General features: G+C 39.4%; 1 protein-coding gene across 1 annotated transcript in view; it reads right to left on the reverse strand.

Annotated features, from left to right (window-relative positions):
• The window catches only part of Gpc6 (glypican 6), a 951,185-nt gene that overhangs the window by 681,748 nt on the left and 241,777 nt on the right, over positions 1 to 27,660 (reverse strand). Inside the window, exon 2 of the mRNA XM_050150388.1 lies at positions 26,336 to 26,494. Coding sequence (XP_050006345.1) covers positions 26,336 to 26,494 — 159 coding nt within the window. The remainder of the gene's footprint in view (positions 1 to 26,335; positions 26,495 to 27,660) is intronic.

The raw sequence follows: 27,660 nt of genomic DNA on the forward strand, positions 1-27,660 counted from the left end.
CCAGACTAACGTTGAATGAATGCCATATAATGCTTGTCCTACATTACAGCTTCAATTTAGAAAAAAGTTGTAGGCCAGCAAGATCGATCTGCAGTTAAGAACACTAGCTGCCCTTCCAGAGGACACAGAAGAGATCCCCAGCACTCACAAGGTGGCTTCCAACTGTCTGTAACCCCAGTTCCAAGGTATATGATGCCCTCTTCTGGATTCCATGGTTACTACATGTATATGGCACTTATGCAGACACATACGTAGATAAATATGTAGATAAGACATTCACTCATATAAAATAAAAATAAATCTATAAAATGCAGTTTTAATTATATGTGATATTGTAAGGATGGGACTGATGTCTAAATTGTACTTTTAATTGTCCGCAATTTTTATACTTATATTGGGCTAGTCAGTAAAACCACAAAGCACTGTAAGTCTTGAAAGAGGAGTTTCCAGTCAGTTACTGGAGACCAGCACAGGATTGGAGGACTTCTCTAGTGTTCAATAATGTCACTAAATCCCAGAGGAAACCCTCATCATAGGGTGAGGATGTTGACAGACGCCATTTTACATAGCTCTGCCAGTGGGCTGGTTGTGGTAAATGCGGTACATTATGTCATGATATTCTCTCTCAAAGTCATGCCTCTCTTCATGAACTGATATGTCCATTTTCTCCAATAAACAAAAAAAAATCCTGTGAAACTCAAAAGTTCTCTTTTTATTTCTGATCTAGGAAGCAAAGAAAAATGTAAGGTGTATCATTGCAAGAGATTCCTTGACAGGCATTTCATGTAATTATTTTCTATATTGATTCCTTATAATTTTCTTCTTTATTATGCATTAAATTGGTTCTCTCTGTAAACGTATTAAAGAAGGTACTTCTTATCCAATGAATACAGAAACTGGGATCAAGTTTCTTGCCAGTTAAAAGGGATCATTACACGGTATGGAGACGGAGAGGAACTGGGGCACAGGTGAAGGCCCAGGAGCTACCTTGCTTTTCTAAATTATCGTCACTGAATGTTGCCATTACAGCAAAGCACAGTTCTGATTGTCCATCCGGGGATGAGTCGTGTCCCTGCCCTGTACAGCCTACACCTGGAAAATATCTTTGAGGAAATAAAGATATATTTAGGCATGATGGTGTATGAAGGTACCCACCAGCTCAAGGCCAACCTGGGCCTGGACTTAAGTTCTCTTTGTCTCATCATCATTCTCTCTCTCTCTCTCTCTCTCTCTCTCTCTCTCTCTCTCTCTCTCTCTCTCTCTCCCCCCTCCCTCTCTCCTCTATCTCCTCACATTAATCCCTCTCCCCCTCTTTTTCATTCTCATACACACAGTGATTCTAATAGCTCAAAATTGCTTACTTTTCTTCTCCATAAACTTAATATTCTTATTATGACAAATGCTTTTGTTCTTTTAAGTGATCGGGAGATCTATAATATTTTACGCCTACTAATACAAAACTTTAGTTATTAAAAAGAATACCGCCCCCCCCCACACACACACTAGCTTCATACCATCACATAGATGCTGGCTGTAATTAGTTGTATTTACATGAAGATTATGGTAAACAGAGGCCTCTGACTTGGTCATGTGTAGCAAATAAAACATCATTTTCACCTCATAACAAAAGAAAAATTGCTTTCGAATGATAACACTAGTATTCCTCGCCGATGGATATAGGCCAGGAAAGAAGGAAATGAGACTTTTCTGTTCCCCAGAGCACATGCTACAAAGTCAGTGTCACAAACATAATTGCTCTGTTTGGCTCACAAATGTATATTAATAGCGCATGGCACATAATAGACATTGGATAAATATCATATGAATAGAAAGAAGAAAAAAGCTAAAAACATCATGACTCCTGATAGGTTTATACTATAATCTCCAAATAGGTGAATTCAAAGAAGTCTTTCAGATTATATGAGTATTATTAATAAAAAAATTATAGATCATATGTTATATCAACTAAAGGAATATTTTCGCAGGCTCCTTTGTTGAACTTCTAATACTCTAATATGATAGTTTTAGGAGATAATGACATTTAGGGGTAATGAGGTCACAAGGGTGGAGCTAGGCAACTGCAATTAGTGCGTTAATTTGAGGCTGAGAGCTTTCTCACCCTTACAGCACAGGAAGGAAAAAAGAATGCTATCTGCGAATGAAAATGCAACTTCTTATTAGACAGTGATCTACCTATCACCTTGACCTTGGCCTTCCCCGCCCTCAGACAGGCGAGAAAGCCATTTCTGTTTATCAGTCATCTAGGCGATGGTACGGTGCCAAGTAAACTACTGGATACGAAAAGAATAAAATATGTGCAAGGTTAATTCTACATTTTGATGTCCCACAATACTCTCATAGCCTAATAGGCAATTTTGAAGAGCGTACTTGTCAGTAACATGATTCTAATGGCTTCGAGGTGACAGAAAACTAAAAAAAAAAAAAAAAACAAAAGCTAGCATGGAGGGAGGATCAGACGGCTCCAGGTTTCCATCCAATCTAATAGTGAGCAGCGAGAGGATGCCCCAACTGGTACTGTCCTGTAGTCAGACTGATGACTATCTTCAGTGTCATCATAGAACCTTCATCCAGCAACAGATGGAGAAGGGGCAGAGACCCGCAGTGGAGCACTGAACTGAGCTCCCAAAGTCCAATTGAATTGTGGGAGGAGTTAGAATATGAGAAAAGAACATAATACAGCTCACCCGAGCTAATGGAAGCTCACCAACTCCAGCTGCACAGAGAAGTAACCAGCATCGGACCAAACTAGAGCCTCCGAATGTGGGTGACAGTTGGATGGCTGGGGCAGACTATGGGGCCACTGGTAATGGCACCAAGATTTTTCTTTACTGCTTGTATTGGCTTTTTGGAACCTGTTCTTCTTGGATGGATACCTTGCTCAGTCTAGATATAGTAGGGAGGGCCTTGGACCTTCCCCAAAGCAATGTGCCTTACCCTCTCTGAGGAGTGGGTGGGGCATGTGGTGGGAGGGTATATAAAGGGAATGGGAGGAGGGGAGGGCGTGGGAACTGGGATTGGTATGCAAAATGAAAAAAAGATAGCTTGTTTTTTTTTTTTAAAAAAAAGAAAAAAACAAATAAATAAATAAACTAGTGAGGAGCCTGAGAATGTATCTCACAGACAACCATTTTCATCACCCTGGTATCTGATTAGAAGAAGGCACCAAAAAGCTCAAGGAACATCTTAGAACCACACGAAACTGAAATGTAGACTTCAAGGTTGTGAGCCTCCTAGGTGGTCACACAGCACCCTCACCATCCTGTATCATGCTGGTCTAGTCAACACTATAATAGAAACAACTCGACTTGCAAATTCAGTTTCTCAACTGTGAGAACAGCCTTCCCTGCTCCTTCTCCCATGTCTTGTTTCTCAGCAATTTTACAGTGACCTGGGTGGAGGAGCTGCTAACACGGAGTCACAGAACCATGTACTTTGGTCCTATTTCGAAAGAGGAGACATTTATCTGCAATCAGGCAGTAATGCCTCCTTCACCACCCTAGCATTCCCTGACCCATACTCCCCAGGGCTGTTAGCTTCGGGAGCCCACAGCTGCAGAAGAGAGAGATGACAGGGAGCTATCTGTTTGCTTCTGTGAGGTACACTGCTATAGTTCCCAGGAATGTCTAATGACGATTGCTCTCAGAGCAAGAGTGCCCCCCCCCCACCGCAGGGCACACCCAACACCTTGGACTCACGGTATGAAAGATACTGAAGGGGTCAGAGTGTCGTAAATGAAGATAAAGATATCATAAGATGCCCTGGTTTGCATGAGGGGCAAAGAGAAAGTGCTTCCAAGGCAGAACACTTACCTACAGAATATCTATATAGTTCTGTTCTAATGATGCTGAATCCCCGAAGGACGCCACGTGGATGTGTAGGACTCCTGATGTAGTCATGGATGATTGCTTTCCAGCACTTTCTTTTCCTCTCCCAGTGGAGACTAAATGTAATTAACTTGATCAGATTTTATGTTTACCAGCTCCAAGTGCTTACTAGTGCTCTCAAATGTGTGAATGTTTGGGTAAAGTTTCATGTTTTAATCAAAGTCCACAACATAATGAAGGCTTAGCTTTACACTGTTCATACTCTGCAATGAAGATGAATAAATCTCTCTGAACTATCGCTAATAAAAGACAACTTTCTATGTGTTGTGTGTCATATTTGATTTTGTTTGCTTTGGTCTTATTTCTTTATTAATGGTGAAGAGTTGTTGGATATGAAATTTTGTCCCCTGAATAATATAACCTTATTTTGCAGTTTTAGAATAAAAATGTCTTATCTGCTCTTCTTCCATGTATATATTTCAAAAAAAACTTGAATCGTTGATGTTTCTCTAAAACCACCCTGTTAATACTACTATGTTTAAGAATTTTCTTTCTCGCAACAAGTCTCCTGAAGCCATGAGCCTACAGAACACGTAAAAGATCAGCAACATGAATCTTAAATTCATGCTTTACTCAGACGAGAGATAAAGAGGATGTAAGCTGTTGACGGTCACTTTTGGGGCTTCAGATTCCATGTGGCTGAACTGGACCTGAAGAACAGAGTCTGGGGTCAATTTCTACGGCATTGCTTTGGTCTATGAAGAAAACTTTGAGAATGCCTTCTTTATTGTTGTTGTCTGAATTTTTCTTTATTATAGCACTGGTATTAGACCTCTGACCCTCGCACACTGTAGCCAAGTGCTCTGCCACTGAGCTACATCCCCAGCCCTGTGTGAATGACTTGTTTGCAGGCCTTTGAGTCATCCCCATCAATCCTATCTTCTTCTCTGTCTTAAGATAAGTGGGAGAACTAGTTCTTCCATTACCCTGCATGGCCCACAGGCTAAGATATCCTAGTGGACTATATGGAAGCTTTGAGAACTATTACCCTTACCTTGTGTGGAAGACTGTAGCCCGCTAAAAGCTTTCAGTTTGCAGGATGAAAATTTAAAAATCCGTCAGTCACTGTCATCTCTGAGCAACATAGCAACTTAGATCACAATCTCTCACCCTCTTTTAAGAAAGTTCCATCCCCACAGAACTGTAGAAACTGTAATCATTTCTCTTCGGTTTGTTTTTCCATTTAAAAAAAAAAAGAGTATCCTGGTGCATTAATCTGTATAGAATAGGATCCCAAGCGTTCACTGAATCTGGCAATAATTACTTTACATTCACCTGCCTTTGTCTATGTCTCCTTCAGGTCCCAATCCAGGCTTACAAACTCTGAAGCCCAAGAAGTAACAACTGACAATTTGCATGCTAATAGATCTCTGAGTGATTCTGACACACATTTAAACATGATAATCACTAAACTGAGAGAAGGGGGGGATAATATTTCAATGTTTACATATCAACCAGTGACGTGATAACTACAACAACATTCTTACATGTTTTGCCTGCTCACATGCAAATAGTAAACATTTCCTAAGGCATACCATTATGTACAGATTTTTCAAGAAAAATTTTAACCTGACATTACTAAATAAAACCAAAATATGGATGAACCATTCAAATATAACAAAAGCCGAAAAGATAAAGGCACAATTTTGGCTTATGATTCCATTTATACACAACATTTAGAGAAGGCAAATGGAGGCAGCACCCAGATGAACTGTGATGAGCGGTGGAAGAGAGAGCAGTCTACACATGGGGCTAGGGTCCTCTGGGCGTAGGGGAACATTTTATTGCTACATTGTAGTAATGGTTGCATAATAATGTAACTTCTGAAAACCTCTGAATTGTATACTCAGTCCTGTTCAATCGTATAGTATGGAGGTTAGTTTCCCATGGCTAATGTAACAACAACATTTCACTGGGTTGGCTTAAAACAATTTCACATTCTTGGAGTTCAGAGTGCACATAGGGTACAATAACAGCATGGCAGGACTAAGATTCCATGGACATCTGTGTGGATTGATCTTTCTCCCCTCTTCTTGGGTTGTGGGTTCCAGCTGAGACAATACCATCTGGGCATCATTCCTGAAATCTCCAGCTTCATCACCCCTGCGGATCATCCTTACATTTCTCTTTCTATCGCACCAATTATATTCAATTAAGGACCAGTTTTATACCATCTCGTCTTGGTGAATTGTATCTGCCAGAGCTTCGTTCATCTAAGTGGTGCATGTTTGAAGATCACGGGTGAGGATATATATATTATTGTGTTCTACCTATAATAGGCACACATAATAAGTGTATAGATTATATGCCAATGCTGCTGTGAAAATGATGGCAAAATGCCCACATAAACATTCGCTTATGAAATTTCATCCCCAGTAGATTATTTCCTCTGTAGCCATGTGGTTTAAGGAACCTAACATGAAATGGAGGGTCAAAACATTGCTGAGGTCTTGCACTTGAGAATACAAAAAAAAAGAGTGTTCTGAAAATAGAAAGTTCAGCGGAACAAAGCATTTTATTGAGATCTAACGTTTCCTTCTGGGAGGGAAAATACAAAAGATGATTGATTCAACTCATCTTGACAGGCCAATAACAGCAATAGTCTCTTAGAACGTATAGACTTCTGTGTTCTTTCAGTGCTCCATGAAATGACGGAGCATGTCCGAAGATCACTTCATGCCTAAGAACATGTACGGAACGCCTCAAATTGTCACGTACAACAAAATCACCAGGCTTGTTGTAACACGGGTTTCTGGGATAATTTTCATCATATCTCACTTAGCTGCCTAGGATATGGTCTAAGATCAGTGTTTTCATCAAGTTACCTGTGTTGCTGATGTTGCTGAACTCCTTTAGGAACTCCTTGCTACCCATCATTTACAAAATTTCTTTTTGTTTTCTCTTATATCTAACATATTCAAAGGATTCTCACATGAAGCCGAACATTCCTGGCTGTTCTCAATCGTGACTTAAGCAAATTTCCCATGTTGGGTGTTTATTTTTTCTTCTTTTTGCTTCCTTCATTCCTTCTTTATTTCTTTTTAAAACATGTTGGAAATTTTCCAAACTCTCATTATGAGATACCACACTACGCAGGAGAAATTCAAGTCCGCAGCTGAAATCCCTGAGGAGTGCCCAGATCGAAGATCCTTCCACAAGTTTCTCCGGAGTCTTCAGGCGCCTCTTCTGCCAATGTCCACAGAATAGAGACCAAATTTATGACAAACAAAGTATAAAAATCTAGGTACTGAAGGCCGATAAATGGAGCTTAAGATTTAGCCTGGGTGTTTTGGCTCAGTTACATTATCCAGATTACAAAATGACAGCGAAAGACTAAATTTTCATGTCAATACTTAAGAATGTAAAATGTGAATATTCTTCCTATGTTTGATCATTTGAGCCCACCCCTCTTTAAGTTTACTTCACAGCTGGAGAGTCTATTTGCAGCTGTATGTCACGTCTTGAGACAGCAGTTGGAAAATATGAGGATTTCCGGAAGTTATAAATTTATAAAAGGCATAAAACTATACAAAACAGCTTCTTACTATTGATTTTCTGGTGTATTAAAACCTTAAGTGAATCAATTTCATCTCTAATAATGAAAATAAGATTTTCTCTCCATGCAAATTTTTCATAAACCAAAACATTCTCGCGTATGGATAACTAATCAGCAGAATTAGAGCTTTCAAACCAGGACAGTAATTAGGTGTGTGTGTGTGTGTGTGTGTGTGTGTGTGTGTGTGTGTATTTCAGGGACAATATATGCACTGAGAGCTGAGCGAGGAAGTAGAAAGCAAATAGGAAATGTAGTAATGAGTTTGATTCTAGCCCTTCCTGTTGCTATAATACAATATTAGGACAAGATTTTCTCTACAGTGCTATGGCCAAAACTATAATCCACAGTTATATAAATGAAGCAAAGGCAGAAAATATCTTTCAATGTTTTTATAAGTGTATAATAAAATATACGATGTACATATTATAAAGTCACAGACTTAACATGCTGGAGACTCATACAAAGACTGGAATCAGTCAATCAAATTTTAAGTAAGGGAATATTATTAACAGTATATTAACTGAAAAATAATTTTAAATTTATGGTCTATTGCTTCTACTTTACATATCAGCATTTGTGTACTGTCTTATTTAACTGGAACATTTACCATTTCAAAACCCTTTAAAAGTATGTCTTTAGCATACATCAGGAGAAGAGAAGGCAGGAGGAAGACAGAAGAGAAGGAGCAGTTGGTAAGGGAAGGGAAGAAAAGGGAGGGGAGGGGAGGGAAGGAAAGAGGAAGGGAGGAAGATAGGGAAAGGAAGGGGAAAAGGGGAGGGCAGAAAAGGAAATCTCCTTGCATCTGTGCTGAACTAGTTTGGTCTTTGTCTTTTTTTTTTTTTTCCTGAAGCTGAGGACCGAACCCAGGGCCTTGCGCTTGCTAGGCAAGCGCTCTACCACTGAGCTAAATCTCCAACCCCTATAAATATGTTCAGTGACATTAAACAACATTGTATATTTTATGGAAACATGAAATAAATATGGAATCAAACCTCAAGGCATCTATCTAAAAGATTAAAACTGAATAACAACTAATTCAATTGGCATCTTGAAATCACTTCTCATTTATAATAATAAACTTATATTTTAAATCTACTTTAAGAATACACACCAGATAATCTTGCCTCATTGTCAGAGTCTGAATAGGAGATTTTGGTTATGAATGATTTACGTCTTTCTTTTCTTTTTTAAATACAGTCTCATGGTATAATTCAGACTGGCATCACACATACTACATAACAAAGGCGACTAACTCTGAATTCTCCTGCTTCTTCCCTCCAAATGCTAGTAATACAGGCCTACAACACCACCTCTGGCAATTAATTTAGACATTTAGTACCATACTCTTTCATAAAATTGCTTTAGAGGCATATGGCCATGTTCAGAAGCTTGTATTGATGTATAATAAATAAAAACGAGCTTCTGTTCTTAGTTTGACTGCATTGAAATGTTATTCGAGGCTGGGGAAGTGCCAGACACGCGTTTCATTTTCTTCTATGTTTAAAAAAGGCCTGAACAGTCTGAGGAAATAACCTTAACATGGCGATCCGCAAAAGTGTGAAATGGTTTCAACTATTCCCAGTCGCCAGGGACTGACATTTGAGTTGAGCAGCAAACAGAAAAGAAAGCAATTCGTCTGGAGTCCAAGTACTCCTTCAGTCCATATGAGCAAACACAGAAGCTAAATACATCAAGAAAAACAGTCTCCTATCACACTGTGTTAACAAGCTGCTATTGCCGAGAAATACTTCCTTTATTAGGTCATCTTATAATCAAAATTCTCTTCTTCAGTCAAAGTGTTGACTGTCATGTTTACTACTCCACTGAGTAAGAAATTACAATACTCTATGTAAGTAAAGTGATTAATAATATTACAAAATGACAGCAACTAAGGCTGAGGCTTAGAAAGTCTTTGGGTAGGCTCTCTCCAGATGTTACAATACACTCAACAAATTGATGTAAGTGCAGGTAGGGACAGATTCTGTTAGAAACCATGAACAGGCTTTTATCTTATGAGGTATAGAAGAGCCGTCCTCCAGTGCAAGAGTACAATGAGATCTACAGAGAAATCTGAAAAAGTTGCCCAGCTGAGGTGACTGTTGTGTGTTACAGGAGGACACAGCCTTTCATTTTTAAACATGCCAGTACAGGCAGCATTGAAGAAGAGCGCAGCATCCATCTGCGTGTTTAGCATCCCGCCGCTGAGCCTTCTCAGTACAGATACCCTCTGTACTGCATACCTGAGTTGCAGGTGTCTCACACAGAGAAATCTTCGTCTTGGTCAGAGCCCACTTTCAGCTCCTGAGTATGTCCATTGTGATCAGCGGTTTGGCAGGGATGGGTCCTGCCTCTAGTGATTATTTTCCTCTAAATCCTCCCCTCTTTCATACCTAACATTATTTGTACAGATAATATTCGTGCCAAATCTCTTATTTCCCTCACTCCATTATACTCTGAACTCAAATTCAATCTATAAGAATGATTTCTCAGTAATTGAGAACAATCATTATCTTGGAACTCTTTTCTTGCAGTAAGCTTTCCCAAAGCACTATCCTTAAAGGATGGAGACATACATTTGAGTTTATATATGCAATGATCTAATGAGGTTCAGTATTGATGAAATTCAGACCTAATCTGGGGGTAACCAAAACCACAATGAGTGCTTTTAAATTTTTACTGCCAATTGTAGATAGAGGCCCACTATGAAGAAAGTAACTATTATTTTCATTAATTAAATTTATCCATTTATTTTACATCTTGACCGCAATTTCCCCTCCCTTCTCTCCTCCCATTCCTTCCCTCCACACCTGTCCTCTACACCCACCCCCATCCACTCATCCTGTTTCCATTCAGAAAAGGACAAGTCTCCTACGGGTATCAACAACGTAAGGCGTATCAAGTTGCAGTAGAACTAAGCTCCCCCTCCTTGTATTAAGTCAAGGCAACCCAATTTGAGGAATAGGTTCCCAAAGCATTAGGGACAGGCCCTGTTCCCACTGCTAGGAGTCCCTCATGTAGACCAAGCTACCAAAGAGTGGATACAGAAAATGGAGAGGTCACTATTACACCCTTGGAAGCAATCTGATTGGCTTGGGAATTCAGCAGACGCCTGCTCCCATACACCTGTGGTCCTGCCTTTCCACTGAAGTTTGTTTGCTCACGTGTGGTTTCTACTGTTGAAGAACTGATGCCCACAGTCTGTAAACAGCCCCTCACTTCAATGTATTCTCTTAGGACATTAGTTATTCCAAACCGACTGCTTTTATAACACACTTGACTACAAGCCGTCCAGTACAATGGGTCATCCATTTCTATGGGATTTTTGCCCTCAATGCCCCTTTTTTTCACGCTTCTAATATAGAATGCAAGCCTTCCATAGAAACTGGCATGCACCATTTCCTGAAGAACTTTCTAGGTAGGGTATATAATACATGGGTAAAAGTATTAAACCTTGTAGTCACCAGATATCACGAACTTCCTTTAAAGCAATGCTACGTAGAGGTCGAGTTTTTCCTCCGAAAATGATTGGTTCAAGGACCACATAAAACCCAATTTCAATACCAGTCATCCAGCACAACCATGGAGAGCCCAGAGATGTTCACACCTAGATGGTGTGCCAGGGTGATGGAGAGTCCCACACCTGCCACTTCATATCTATCATAACAGTAAGATGATTTGTTTCAGAACTCACAACAACGGCAGGAAACGTATTTATAAAACTTTCCAAAAACTATGCCCTTTCATCTTTTTCAAATGAATGTTTTGTTTCATACATGCCTATCCCTGTCTTGAGCTTACACATAGCTCATCACATCTGTTAAGAATCCAGTGTTGCATTGGGACATGTAGTGAGTCCACCCTACAGCCAGAGCGCTGCATGGACAGCCCACAGGGAATTATCATACCAGCCAATTAAGAATGCCTTCGCTACTTAACCACCTCATCTTAAACACTCATCCATGTTCAGAAGAACACAGCTCACTAAATGTACAGAACTACTGTATGTTCATGCAGAAATGCAACAATTGGGAACAACCATATTGTATGTATGTTTGTATGCTATTATGCAGGTGAATGTGTATGCATGTTTAAGTATACATAACATTAACAATATACAACAGGCTCTGTGAACATATAATGTAGCTACTTGGGTAGAACAATACCTTGAAAACTTCTTACATGGACTATTGTAAAATAACCATATGGCAACTGCTTTTGTAGCTGCCAGTGGTCTACAGCAAGAATATTACTAGCGAAATAATAGTCATGCAATTTTATAGCATGCACAAGCCTCTCCAATGCCATAATTACATGCATCAGTATCCTATGGTCTATTAGGTGCTGTTTAAGTTGGATCTCATTCCAGGTCAGCCATAAGGCCATCTACCATCAACAGGCAAATTACACTCATTACTCTCCCCCTTCTCTCTTAATGCAAGTGAAGAGATTACACTGACTAGAATTATCTTTAACAAGTCTATTTTGCTAGGGTTACTACATAAAAAGAAAACATGAACATACTTTTTTCAAAGCCTCGTCAAGCAGTGATGTCTTTACGAATCAAGAAAATAGAGACCTCCTAATGAACACAAGATCAAGAGCTTTCCAATTATTAGAAAAGGCAAAGAGGTGAAGAGAAGCTTAAGTTTGGTAATTCAAGGAATATAGATTGCTTTATCCCAGAGGAAGTTTTCTTTAAAACCTTGTCATGTAAGCAATGGATGAGATCCCATTAAAATTCTTTTCAGAGCGTTTCCTACATACGTTTCATTTCGACAGCTGCAGAAGGGCCAACACCTGTCAGTGAGGAGCAGGTAGATAACTGAAGGCTGAAATTGCAGAATGCTACACCTCGTGGAGTTCCTCCCTCCTGACAACAACAAAGTCAGGCAAAAGGAACACAGAATCCGAGGCAAAGATCAAGGCACTGAGTTCAAACACATGGTGGACGTGCGAGGCTGCACCTTCAAGAGAAAAGAAAAACTGCAGAAGAGACAGGCTGGCAAAGGAAAACGAGAATCTTAAGTGTGGAAAAGGAATATAAGCACAAAACATTCTGATATGACAGACAGCCCATCTTTCCTCATTTTCTTAGGACTCGGTTTATGAGCAAAAGACAATCTGTTGAACCAGTAAAGGAGAAGGTAAGAAATATCTAACCATGAAAAGAAAAGGCAGAGTTAAAAATAGAGTATTAATAACAACAGTCTTGGTCAATTTTGGAAACTTAACTCCTTGATAATACTTTATTAAGAATATACGATCTTTAAACACTGAATTGCATTTTCCTAGAAGTAATTCGTGTGACAAAGCGTTATTTGGGAAAACAAAACAAAAGCAAAATAGTGTAACATTCAAATGTCAGAGCCATTCACTTCTCAGAAGGGAGAAAGTATTCTTTAGAAGAAAGGAACACTCTGATGAAATTACAGATGTCTCAACATCCATCTTGACATGAACACGGTCACATTGAGACGGAGAGTCGGGGACAGAGAATTAGAAAGACTTAAAACCTGCCTCCAGCATACAGCATCGGACTATAACAGTAATGATTTTCTTTGGTACAGCTAAAATTATGCTACTATTATTTTAACAGAAAACTCTTAAATGCAGGGAACTATGCCAAAACTACAATACAACATATATTATAATAACTTTCTTTTATTCTCAATGGAAATGTTCCATTCTCAAATTAAATGCATTATTATCAGATACCTAAAGGCTATAATGAAATACACACCACAAGCACACACATGAAAACACACATGTGCACATATATGTGCATACACAAATAGGTGCAAAAGCATTGTGTCTAAATTTAAAACAAACTCAAGTACACATAAAGTTTTATATTTTATTATGAATAAGAAGTATTAACTATTACTGACATCTGCAGTTCTGTAGATAATTTAAAAGTTTTAATTAATATCCCCTTAAGATAGTGATATTACCACTAACTTACCATTTTCTTCTTGGACTAAAAATTACGAGATAAAGAATAAAACAAGTAACAAATGTTTGCTTCCAGTAATACGTTCTGCAATCAAATATAAACATGACAACTTGTAACTTTATCAAACTCTATCTACAATATTGATATTTTTATCATTCCATAATGATAGCAAGATATGTCATTGCACACGGTGGTTAGGAGTTTATCTTTGATTGATAATTTCCTACATTCACATTAAACATGATACTCTTGGCCATCAGATTGGCATCCTGTAGAGGTCTTCTTTGTCTACAGCAATGAAAAGTTTAGTTCCATCTCCAGGTACCATACTTCCTAATTGACTTGCAGGAACCTGGTGTATCAATCTCCTTTCTGAGCTCCTCTAGTTGAGTCAACCACCAAGCTCTCAATGCGAATTCTGACTCATGCTTAAACTGGGACTCTGCCTCAGCACCCAGTGCTGTTGTCTTTTAAGGGTAAGTTGTATGTGTGAGCCTTAAATATTCCCAGTGTCCCTCCAGTGCTGGATCTCTGGCTGTCTCTAATTTAGAAGGGTCTGCAGAGCGCCTGGCTGGGCAGCTTCTGGAGGACTAAATTTCTAGATACAGCTACTTCCTCCTAATGTTTATGTTTAATCATGGCACCTGTACCTACGAGCTTCTCGGGGTGGGAAGGTGAAGTTCAGGTTATTGCCCTTCTTATGGGTAACTGCACCAAATTCAATCTTGTCCAACTAAGAAGGCCAGAACATGGATTTATTCACAAAATTCTTTTTACAACCAAAATTGTGAATCTATTTACAAAATTTTAAACTTTCATAGTCCGAGGAATAGAAAAGAGCAAACAGTGGGTAGAGGAACCTGAGTTTTCCATTATAAGAGAATAAGAGCTGAAATCTTCATCTCAAGTCAATATGACTTGTGTTCCTTGTTGGGGAATCAGCCTGGTAGAATATGGAACAAATTAATTCCTGACATTGCCTCCTAATTTTAGGACCTTGTTCACATTATTGATGTTTCTTTCCTTCTAAAAATGTTTTTATTAATTCTTTGAGAAGCTCATACCATATATATTGATTATATTCATCTCTAGTCCTCCTAACTCCTCCCAGATTCATAATTACATCACTGCCTACCTACTATCCACTTAGTATGTTTTAAATAAAATAGCCCAGCAAGTCCAACCTTTACTGTCCACATACCTCTGGATGTAAGGTTATCCATCAACTAAAGCAATATTTTTTTTCAAATTATTGGGAAAAATTACCTCTCTACAAATAAAGGAAATAATAAAAAGTAATAATAAATAAGGAAAGAAAACATGCTTATTTATCAGGAAAACTATTAAATAACATCAACATCTTGAAAAATATAATGTAAGCTAACATCATCCCAACAGTTATAGTTTACACTCTCATTAGTTCTCAAAATATTTCTCCAAGCAGAACTTTCTGCACCTCCCAGACATAAACTTTGGCCTTCCTAACCCAGCTAAGGCATTAGGCTGAAAACCTCATGCCTCCCCTGTAGCCAGCATGGGTTTAGCATCTTGCATCTATGAGGCACCAATTGAGTACTTCCCACACTCGAGAGAGGCTCCATCAAAAACCATAGCTGAGGCAGGAAAATAAACTTGGATTCAGCAAATTAACTTTCAGCATAGCTTTCAACGGCTAGGGTCTCAGACTATTAAATTCTGAATTTCGGAAAGACACTCTAGCAAAGCACAGCAGCTGCTACTGAATCCCAATCCACACAGCAACAGCCGTTGCAGCATCTGGACCAGCAGCCACAGAAGAGACATCAGTAAATAAGGTGAAAGTCCCTGTGCAATTCCACCCCTCAGAATCCACTCCCTGGACCTGCTATGGGTAGCTCAAAGGTATCTGCACAGTGAAGGGAAGGGCATATTTTTTAACCATCTGTTCAAGTAGGAGTCAGTGACCTTTGCTCTTTATTGGTAAAAGGGATGCTAACTTTGCCAGCTGGATGTAAATGGAGATTTTAATTGAAAAGCATGCGACTATCTCCAACAAGCGGAGGATTAGGCAAACCCTGGAGTCTTTCTGGTTCCATCTAATGAACACCGTGCATGGCTTAGCTTTCTACTCATGGTCCTCCATTAGCCTGGGCATGTTCCGAACACCAACAGTCAGAAGGAAAACCATTCGGCTCTTGTGATCTCAGCTCGACTTCCAACAAGTCAGCAGTATTAGCGAAATCTAGAGTATAATCTAAGACTATGTTTATTTCTATTTCCCAGGGAAAACAGAGAACATAAGCAATACGTGTTGATTGGCAAAAATACATCGTGGTTTACATGAAATGGTATGTAGTCAATTACATAAATGTTATCAATCTTGTTGAAAACTTTTTAAAGAGAAACATATTCCTCTTTACTCTCAAGAGGTATGCTACTTTTGCAAATCTTATTATGCCAGTAGAAGAATTTAATTATGGCATTTAAACTGAGGATCTCATCACCGAGTTTAAGGGAAAAACCATTTCTTAGTTTACTCTACCATGCTGGCTCTCTGGCAATGGGGTTACTGCGTGTGCGGATGTTTGTTTACATGGCAAGGAAGTGTTTGTGAAGATAATGGTCATTAGTCATCGCTGCTCAAGTTATTAGCCTTCTAAAGGTTACTGGAGCAGTTTCTCGTTATACAACCTATTTTACTGTTTAAAGAAAAACACTACATGCAAGTTTAAAATATGTGAAACAATGTATTCCCCTATTGCTTCTGAAATACATAAAGAAGAACTTCTCACATAAAATGAATGGACAAAGAGGGATGAAAATAAAGTCACGTGTGAGGTTTTACATCAGGGGGAGGAGAAACAACTTACCTTTTCACTCAGTTCTAAGTATGTTGTGCTATGCTCATGGAAATGGAGGGTTAAACTGAGTCATCAGCAACATTTTAACAAGGAAAATATATACATTGATATTTTTTCTATGATTTAGAGCAAATTCATCAACTTTCATAATAGGAACAACCCCTTCAAAATGTCTTATTTATGTGAAGGAAAAAAGAGCATACAGGGCCAAACCGGGGAAGGACCAGAGAACTGGGGAACACACCCAGAGGGTAGTTCTGGTATTACCTCCTTAGACCATGAAATGAAATGAAAGAATACATTAGTCATTGGCAAAAAAAAGACATTCAGGTGTATGGGAGTCATTGGGCAACATTTATTGTAAAGAATCTTAATGTCTTGACTTATTCAAAAAAACTGGCATAAATAAATTCAGTTCAAAGTTAATGTAGCGAGTGAGCATTTGAATAAAATAAGACTGTTTTGTACCCAGTGAAGCAGCTCTCACTCAACTGTGGCATCAAGCCAAGACTACATCATATTACTGTGTGTTTTTTCCATTCATAATACCTAATGAATAAACAAATGAAGCCTTTAGGAAATAGACATTTTGAATACAGATTTAAGGTTGTTAAAATAGAATTATGAAAATCAATAGGTATTTAGTAAACACTATAAATGTGAAGTCATTGAATATTCATGTTCTTATATAATGCAAGTTTCTGCAGAGCTCCCAATGCATTCAGATTTTCCATGATCTGAGAACTTGAGTGCATAAAGTTGTTTATATTCATCCATCCCCAGTGATCTATATACTAAGTCAGTTGTGTGGTAAATTACTGACGGAGAAAACTCAATTCATTGCACAGATTGAACAATTATCATCAGTAATGTGCTCACCAGAGTTGCTGGTTGCAGTATTTATAGTAGGGTGCTTTGTCCTATAAATTTGCATATATTGTCATTGAGGCAAATTGTATGCAAAATATTTGAAGCATATGTACAATGTTTTACAAAGTAGGACATAGGAAATATTATAGATTCAACATGTTACACTTGCTTTTGTCAATTCGATACTATCATGAGAATTTCACCAAGGTAAATAACATTATAAGAAGAAAGGAATCATGTATGTGAAATAGCCATATGAAAGATGGCACTTTGATCTTCGTTTCCTCCATTAAATAAAACACTAATTTTCTCATCACATTATTAACATTAATTATATGAAGAACTTGGAAAGTAGGCTAGCAAAGAAAAAAAAGCCCAATTGTTAGCTTAATACTCCCACCAACTTGCATGGGAAGTTAGTTGTAGATGCTCTGACGTGTGAGTTCTTCATGTAAAGATTTATGTACATGCGCTACAGGAAACCCAAATGAAGGGTAGACAGCCAGAAATGTACTTCATTCTTGAAAAGTACTGTTAGTACACATAAAAGGACCCAGAAACTCATTAGGAGTTTTTTAAGGAAGAGCTTCTATAAGCTTTTCTCCCAGTGAAGGCCACCCTTGTCTAGGGAATTTAAAATGAGTTCCATTACATTATCTGGAAGAAGCGCTGTTGAAACCCAATAGGAGCTCCAGGTTTACGGACCCTAAGAGTTCATAGATAACTAGAATTCAAGGCTCCCTATTTTCTTCTGTCATATTTATTATAGGATCTTATGCAATTCATCTAGCCAGTGTGTGCCCTTGGGTCTGCACAGGTTAGTACGCCAGTGAGACAACACTACAGCAATATTAATTATCAGCTACATTAAGTCATGTATGGAAAGATAAAATAGAAACAGCAGACAATTCCTACACCTAATGAGATTAGACTTCAGCAGAGAATAGTCAACTGCATCTTTTAAAGGAGGTGTCAAATAAATAAGTACTATGGATGAGAAGGCAAGTTTGATACAGCAGATTCTTGTAATCACCAGAGAATGATTCATTTTCATTTGAAATACACAATAGATGATTGATAGATAGATGGATAGGTAGACTGATGGATAGATTGATAGATGATAGATAGATGATAGATAGATGACTATTTTTAAAGATATTAAGAGTTTACATCCCTGATTCCTGTCTTACACCAAAGTTTTCCTGCTATTTTCAAGTTGTTGGCATTCAATTAAACCAGCAGGTAGGGTTTAAACAGCACGGAGGCTGTGGGTGTGTATAGACATAGACATTCTCAAGTTTACTACTTGTCTATTCAACAGCTCTTTTGAAAGGATAGAAACGACAGTACTGAAACAGTAAATGTGCTTTTAAAAATATGAACTTCATGGACCAAGTCGGATTATTCTAAGATGCTAAGCAGTACTTCCTCAGCATATGATGAGATTTTTTTCCTATAGAACAGAATTTTGGAATCATAGGAAATTTAATACTCATGCAAACACTTGCTTTCTTTGAATTGCTGGACTGTCCAACCATATATGCCATTGCTGGTGTAAATCATACAACCAAAATTTGCTGGGGGATGATAGAGAAATGGTATTAGTAATAAAAATGATAGGGAGATGTTACTGCTAAGTATTTTATCAAATATTATATTGGTTTATGAATCTCGAAAATTGTTTTTTAAACATAATACTAGATTCCCATTGCCATAACAAAAGATGAGATATAATTAATTTATACAGAAAAAAGCTGTACGTTGTCACACTTTGGAAGGCTCTAGTTTACTGTCTATTGGTCCTGCTGTCTTGGGTCTGAGGCCTGAAGGAGAGCAAAACTGTTCATTCAAATCATGGGAAAAAAGCATAAGACAGAACAAAGCAAGGACAAGGGCCTCACAATTCATTCCGAAGACACATATACAATGACCTCAACATCCCCTACTGGATCCAACCTCACAATGGTTTACTATGGCTTCCTACTTCCATCTAGCTGAACAACCTTTTAACTCACAATGCATGGTGGGCCTTTTCCATATCCAAGCTATAAAAACTAGTTTCCTTATTCCACTGCCCACATACTTTCTGTAGAAAGGTCATCACTTTGAGTCCCAGTTGGTGAGGATCTAGAGATAGAATGCTGCTTCAGCAGGCCCTGCTTTGCACTGATGGTCACAGACAATACTTGAAGGACAATAAGCACAGAAGGAACCACGTCACTGACACTGACTAAGTTACATGTGTCCTTCTGATCGGAAAACAGTGGGCTTCCTTTGTGTAATTTACCATGGCTATATGCATACAGACATGCACCACACATACCACATATATATATATACATACCACATACCCACACATACCACACACACATGCCCACACATACCACACACACACATACCCAAACACACACACACATACACACACATACCACGCTCATACACACACATACACGCACACACATACACACACATACCACACTCATACACACATACACACACGCACACACATACATACACATACACACACATACCACACTCATACACACACACACACACACACACAAATGAGAGCAGCATTGAGAGTAGATAAATTATACTCTAGGAGTCCAAAATCTGTAACTCTTCAATTCTTTGTAAATCCTAAAGTCCTTTCCTCAATGACCTTATAATGACATGGCAACTAAAAAATAATGATAATAAAGATTCACTTTCTTCTGAATCTCAAACCTTTTGATATACAAAAGCTGGTGGGGCCGAGTTTATGACTTTGAAATTTTATGTGTTTGGAAATGGAAATTCTTATGCCATCCCAGCACAGGAATAAAAAGTAGTTTCTGCTTCCATAACTCTTGATATCAAATGCCAGTTGTAGAGCCAATGCCTTCTAATCCATCACCCTGTGCCCAGCTGAATGCACTGGAGAAGCCAACTAGCATCACACAGTGTTGTCTGACCAATCTACTCAAAGCTACTGTGTTCTGTGAGCAGAAGACAAAAGCATTTCCAGCAAGCTCTAGTTTATATTCCCATTAAATATTGTTCTTGATTTCCCACTAAAATAAGAAACTCAGTTTTTCTCTGTTTGGCGGCAGATCAATTTAACTGAAATAAAATTTCACCTGCAATGTACCCATACCTACTCAAAGGATTAGTGAACCTTTTTCAGGGAGTAGATATTCCTCATTAACATTCGTGACCAGGAACCCTTCTGGTTGGGCTGGTTTCAGCACCTGATGAAGCAATAATTTAAAGAAATTGGCTTGTCTGTGAAAGGGCTCCTCAGCAAAACCACTGTGCAATAGGATAGGTGTTAATCAAATGATAATCCCTCAGGCGCCCTGGAGAAGAAGGCATTGTAAGCTCCAGCAAGGTCTGGAGTAGGAGGGTCTAAGAATTAGAAAAGAGACCATGGCTCTTCACATAATCCAATAAGCAACTGACTGAATGCATCTGTGTCCTTGAAAGATCTGCAGAAGTCTAAACAGGGGTTGAAAGAACAGGAAGGGAAAATAAAATGAGGGGGAGAGAATGGAAGGCCAAGTCCACTGGACAAAGATCTGACCTCCCCTTGACTTATATTTAAATGACCCTGTGAGTGCAGATCACTGTGTTCTGCATTGTACAAATCCAGGGTAACACAGTTTGTAAACATGGTCCTGATCTCTGTCACCATGAAATCCCTGCTCAGTTCATTTTCATTACTAGAAGTCCGGCCCTTGGGAGAAGTTGTAGGGTTAATGTCTAGTGCCAGAGAAAACAGTTCTGAGATGGTTAAACTCAACCCAAACCATTCTGACCTCAGGAAGACTAGGCTGCTGCTGGAACGCGTGCCACTGTGGCGCTGACCTAGAAAACATAAAGGAGGCATCGACTAATTGCTTCCTATGATGGTTTGTGTTTTCACCCTAATGAATTATAGATAACACAATGAACAAAAGAACAAGCAGCACAAGAAGCTGAGTTATGACACCTCTCCTCTTCGGCGGCATGATGGGAAAGGGAACCATGTGTGCATATGTGGTGTGTTATACAGATGTCCATCAGTGTGCTCTGATGTACAATGGAAGGGAGACCTATAAATCATGCCTGTCTGTATATGCTCTATCTAGAATGTGCTCACCATGCTTAAATTGCTGGGGAAATCTAGAAATAATAAAGCTGATTTGGGTAAGCAGGCACTGTTTGGGATAAGCAATAGGGAACAGCTGAGAATAATGGGAGATAGGAATGAACAGAAATCCAGTCTTTCCGCTCTCCATCTCTGTAGACTGGTATAATTGGCCTTACCCTATTGTTAGGGGAAATGACCATGACCACGAGTCTCACTTTAGCCTCCTACCCTAAAATGATATGCATCAACTTCACGGAAACCTTCATCTCCTTTTCTCTCACTCCAAGCTTTACCAAGAAACAAAACTGCCCGTGCCAGAGAGCAGCTCCCTGAAGAAGAACAGGTATATTAAATGAAGCCAACTAACTTTTAGCCATGTCAACCTGAGCTCAAATTATAATCGTTAAAACTAAATGAGTAAAAAAAAAAAAACACAATCTTGTTTCTGTCTTGTTTATGATCTGAAATGGTGTGGTTGTTACAAAACACAGGGAGTCTAGCACAAGGAATAAGATACTTCTGAAGAATACCTACCTAATAGATAGATGCATTTTAATAAACTTATGATAGCTGGAGGAAAATCAATACCAATTATACTACCAACATGTGTGTAAGCATGCGCAGAACCTCTCGGGAGCCAAGTGTCTCTGCCAGTCCTCTACTCTTCTGATACTGCAGCTCATTCTTAATCCATGTTTTAAGGGTATTGATAGTGAGCTCTTCCAAGAACTCTTGTCTGGTACCTCTCAGAGAATGACTTACTTTGTCTGAAATCAAAAGTAGTCTCTGCTAGGATCCAGGTAAATTCTGGACTGTTATTATTTTTTTTTTCTGTGTTTGAGACACGGGCTTACAAAGTTCAGGCTGGCCTTCAATTCCTGATCTTCCTGCCCCTACCTACCCAAGATGGCATTGCAGCTGTGCACTGGCATGCCCAGTCAAACCTGCTTTCTGGATAATTCAGTGTTTACATCTCTCTCAAAAGCTGACCTACTACAAGCAATGAAGACATTTTAGTCATCCTTAGCCAACTTTCCACACCTTTCATACTTTCCTGACAGCTGCCCATCTGTAAAAAAAAAAGCTTTCCAAATTGAAATTCTACATGCATGTTCTCACACACACATACAACATGACTCCTATGTCAGAGAGTATATAAGATTCTGTCACCGTATGGAGAGCCCGTTTGTGTTTTCTATTCCATCTAAGTACACTCGCTGAGAAAATGAGACTATATTTTAAAGAAGTCATTACATTATTGTCATCTCTATGGTATGGAGATGAAAGATGATGTTTTAAAAGGGAGTAGGAGCAGACTTGCACTGTGCAAACACTACACCTCAGTGCATAAGTAATTTCTGATTTCAATGTGATGGGTATTCCGAGGGTGTTGCTATAGCATACATGCCACATAAGAATGGAAATTGCCAGTCTTTTGTTTTTAGCTTGCTTTTAAAAAAATGTTCTTGGTGCCAAAACTCTGGATGAATGTATATCATTAAAATACATAAATAATGATCAGGAAGAAAAGTTCAATAATAAGATCAAGAAGAAAATACAAAACAACAACAACGAACAAACGAAGAACTTCATAGAAAGCTCGTGTTGTAAGTAAGTTTCAGATTGAATATATATGAAGGAAAAACAAATCCTCTCAAGAAAAATATTCTGTTTCTGAATAATTTGTTTTCCAGAATCATTCTAGCGAAGGGGTTCAACTACCTACACCATGATGTAATCCAGCTGGTTACATTGGCTAAGGAGGATACACAATAGGCCTCCGGTGAGTCTGTAATGCTGTCTTTGTAATCCTTTAAACTTTGGAATGACTTTGGACAACTGAATGCTGTCTCTACCCTGTCAAAAACTGTGGCTAGATTATAAGTACACAATTATTGCAATTGTTTTGCTAAAGAAACATCAGCAAAGGGTTGCCAGTGTCTACTCAAAACAAATAAACTAAATATTGATTTCCCACAACACTGCTATTTATAAGATGGATGTAGGTATCAGGTTACACGCCTGGATGGAAACTTGGCAAGGTCCCTCCCCTCTGGAGGCTCCCAGCTCCTTGGAGAGTTGAACTATATTTAGGTGAGTAATTTTCTTTCTTTCCTTTTTTTGGGAATTAAAATTAACTCAAACTACTTGTTTTTTCTTCCTGAAAATTATTTCTTCTTTCTCCCAACCATAATCAGGACAGGACAGACGGGAGAGAGAGGCATTGCTAACTGGTTGACCATGAAATCCAGCACATCGGAAGACGAGGGTATGGGGCAGAGGAAGCAGAAGACAGTAAACAAGAAGGAATGCTGAGGTGTGGACAAACTTGTGACTCTCCACTTGACAGGTGTGTGACCTTGCATTTCAGCTGATCCCTGATGATGAAGCAAACATCTCAGAGTGTAAAGAAAGAGGCCATGTGTTGTCTCCAACACCAATGCCAAGCTCAGAAGGCTTCATAAAGGGACCCAATCACATAGCCACAGTGAAGACTTAGACAGAAATGCAAACTGGCCAGACCTAGTGGTCACTGAACACGGGATTCTACCTACATGGTGACTGCCTAGACAAGGATACCACCCTTCTTGATGACATTTTTACATAATCTTGTTGCTAGTTTTGGAACTTCTGAGGTGTATGGCAGATCAAGATCAGAGGTAAGGGAATAAAGTTGTGAACACGGCTAAGTACCCTGGGCTGGTTCATGCGTATGATTTTCACTTATGGCGAGGAACAGAAATGTAGGCTTACTGACATAGCATGTTGAAAGCAGCTCTGTTGAGCTCTTTACTAATTTTATCACTAAAGAAAAATATCTACCCAGATAATTATCTGCCAAAGAATACAATTTCTATACGTGGCAAAGTATATTGCTTGTCCTTCCGATATTAGGTTAATGAGACTTCAAGCAAAACCTGAAGTTTTGCAAAGCTTTGGAAGAAATCAAATATATTCATGGTTATGTTTCCATTATTTAGTAACTATTTAAAATTATACACAATAGCATCTTCTAAGTATTACCCAGCATATTGATGCACAATTGAGAAAAATGTACAGTCATAGTAGTATGTGATGTGGTGTTAATACTAAAATTCTACAGAATCACACCGATAGAGTGGATGGAAACCAGGCATTTCTAATAGAACACAGAGCCACCTGGCGGCATCTATATGCACTATGGTTTAGATCACATATACCACATGCAAGTAAACTTGCTGCTATCCTTAATGAGCAGAGGAATCAACGTTCCGCGATATAAATTAAATGGTAGTTCTCTTTTTATGGAGAAGTATAGATAGCTAACAAAGGCAGCAACTTATAACTGTGCAGGCTGGACCTCTGACAACGTGGACTATAGGCAAGAACTTGAATGGAAAGTTTTGGATACCAGACTTCAGTAAGAATGCAGAAGGCCTCACCAAATTAAAAGTCTCTAAAACGAACCTATAAGATGTCCATAGCAACGGTGATCCCGGAGAGCATTAACACAGTTTAAAACCTGCCTGTCTTATAAGCAGGGGTTCTTAATTGAGACAAGTGAGATATAAGATTAACTAATATAATGCCAGAAGTATCTGGCTTGGTCAAGCAGAATAGCTTTCCTTCGCTTAAAAAAAATATATAAAATTTTTCATGAAGCTAGTTGCCATCTATTATTTTTTCTTATGAGAAACACATTTCAGCCTCAGCGTTTTGTCCCAGAATTAAGAGCATGATGGCAAAGGACAGCTTTGTAAATGCATTAGAATGGGTTTCCAAACACAAGGCGAGGAGCAGCGGGATCACCCTCAGCTGCTCTCTGCCATCAAGGACAAGACGACTCCATGTGCAATGATAAATTGTGAGCACCTCAACCCAGAGCCGCCCGAATGCTGCTGGACTTGTAATCTGTCAATCAAGGGCGACCCCCAAGGACGCCCTCATTAGAGTCAAGAGAAAAGCTTCACGGAATCACACTTCCACAAGGAATCGCTGTCACACATATCCACTGATAACTTTATCCACAGTGCAGGCGCGGGAACAGCCTCGTGGAGAGGTCGTCGCACCAGCAGCATGGAAAATGCACCATCCTCATGAGTCCATCCATGCAGCCCCGCTGTCAGATCACGGAGAAGAAATTCGGAAGGCAACAGTGATACAATAACAGTTTCAAGCAACCATGAAATAGGGTGTCTGAAAGAAAAGCATTGGGAAGCCTTTTCTAACCGGATCTGTGGTGCTCTGACTAAGAGGGTGAAGAAAGTGGATAGGATCTTGCCGGCCTTGGGCTGGGGAACATGTCCAGTGGGGACTATGGAAATCCTACACAACATGCTAGTCTGCTGCCCGACGAATCGTAGCATAGTTCATGCACTTCTTAGAGCAGTAAGCGCGCTCTACAGCCACTGAAAACATGCCCTAACCTGCCGTCCTCATTGAAACTGCTGAAATTCTCACTACAGGGGAGTATTTTTACGGCCCTGAATAGGAAGTTCAAGCTGAAACGACAGGGATAACTTTCTTCACTCTTGTCCTCTCTAGCACACAGAATAACATTTATGGGAATATGGAAATGATGGGGCTTACTTATGATCTGGACATGAAAGGGGGTCGGTACCCTTTTTGTGAAACGCACGGCACCTGCTGTATAGAGTGTGTCACATTAACGGACGGCAAGTACTAAAATAACGTAGTCCGTGTCACTGTCATGGGGACACGCCTGTCCTCTTAAAAAGTATGTGGTGCTGCAAGCAGCTGCAAGAAAAAGGACGTTGCAAATGAACTGTCTCAGTGAAGCACTGGAGACAAGCTAAACCATAAGAAAACTTGAATTAGGATCACGAAACTAAAGAAACGTGAGCATCGCGCTGCTGAGGCACGGCATGGGCAGAACCCGAGCACAGCACCCCTTTGCTCAGGCAGGGTTGACTTTTTCTATGACGATACCAGAGAACACTACACTGTCAAGGATGTCCATGTCTTTCCTAAACATAGACAAATTCTACATGCGTTTGAGAGGAAATGGAACCATCTCTTAAAAATGCTCTTCCAGGTAGGGCAAAAGCCTTGCATAAACACACAGCAGAAACACAAAGAAGGGCAGCCAGCTATACCTACCATCAAACTTCTTGTGCCTTGACACGAACGTAGTTCGCACAAAATGACTCGTCTCTTCCACAAGGTTCTCAAACTCGAGTTTGCTCTGTTGGCTTAACTTGTCTTCCATTTCTGTGGTACAGCACGTGTATTCCTGAGGGCAGATGCGGAGGTGCTCCCCTGCAAAGAGAAAAAAGTGAAGATCTGCATGAAATGTCAAGGATTCTGGGTAGATTTGGGAGACTTTATTCAAATCCTGGGAGCACCTGTCCCCTTTCTTCCCCAGCCATTCTCCTGGACCCAAACTGGACCTCAGCATCCATGTGTTTACCACTCCCAAGGCCTCTGAGACTTATGTTCAACCTGCTATTTGCTGTCTGTCCCCACCACATAACTCACTGCAGGTGTGTGGAAATTCTCAAAACACCTGATTTTTTTTCTTTTCTTTTTCCCTTCCTGTTTTTATTTTAAAATTACCAAAGAGCACCGGGTGACAAGAGGCATCAGAGAGTCTTAAGTGTGCTTGTCTTAGAAAATATCAACAAGGTGAACAATTCTGAGGCCCATTACCACAGCCTGTTAAGAAACAGGGACAAGGGACAATGGCGAGAGATGACTGGGTGTCCTGCCTGGCTGTCTGTGGGAAGGCAGAGAGGAAAGGCAGAGTGTCTTTAATAGTGATATCCTGTGTCAGCTGACATTTCTTGTCAGATAAAAACTGTTCTGGAAAGAGGAAGCCACTGATAGGTTTAACTAATTCTGGTATCAGACAGAAATGGAGATGAAAGGCAGAAAGGCTGTGCTGGGCAGCCCAGGGATGCCGGGCCATCTCCTCTGACAGCATGGCCATCTCTAGTGCTATGGCAAGGACACGCCTATACTTTGCTGCATGAAATTAAAAGAGAATTACACTGTGCAAAATGTGAATTTCCAATGTACTTGGCTCAGATTGTGTCAAAAGTGTTTGTCAGAATGTCTAGAAGGAAGAAGGAAAATCAACCCGACATCTTGCTACATAAAACCCAAATCCACTCTCTGACATTCCCTCTAGGGCACTGAAACCAAAAAGGAAAGAGCACTTAATGCTATGACTATTAAATTCACATGCGATGTTTAACAGGATAAATAAAAGTTTCTTGCAGCCCAGGGTGAAGTGTAGAGTGTTTCACATACTGAGAAGCAGTTGGATCCTTAAAGTTCCCTATAAAAACACGACCAGGATGGCATGCTTTCCCAAGTTTATATATTAAAGGTGGAATTTATGTGACTTCTAAGATGGCATGAGACTATTAAAATCACACATAATTTTACAATAAAACCAGAAACCTATCATCCTTGAGAGAAAG

Source organism: Alexandromys fortis, unplaced genomic scaffold (assembly GCF_014885135.2).
Source record: "Alexandromys fortis isolate MF-2015 unplaced genomic scaffold, M_Fortis_MF-2015_v1.1 scaffold_66, whole genome shotgun sequence".
In the NCBI taxonomy this organism is placed as follows: domain Eukaryota; kingdom Metazoa; phylum Chordata; class Mammalia; order Rodentia; family Cricetidae; genus Alexandromys; species Alexandromys fortis.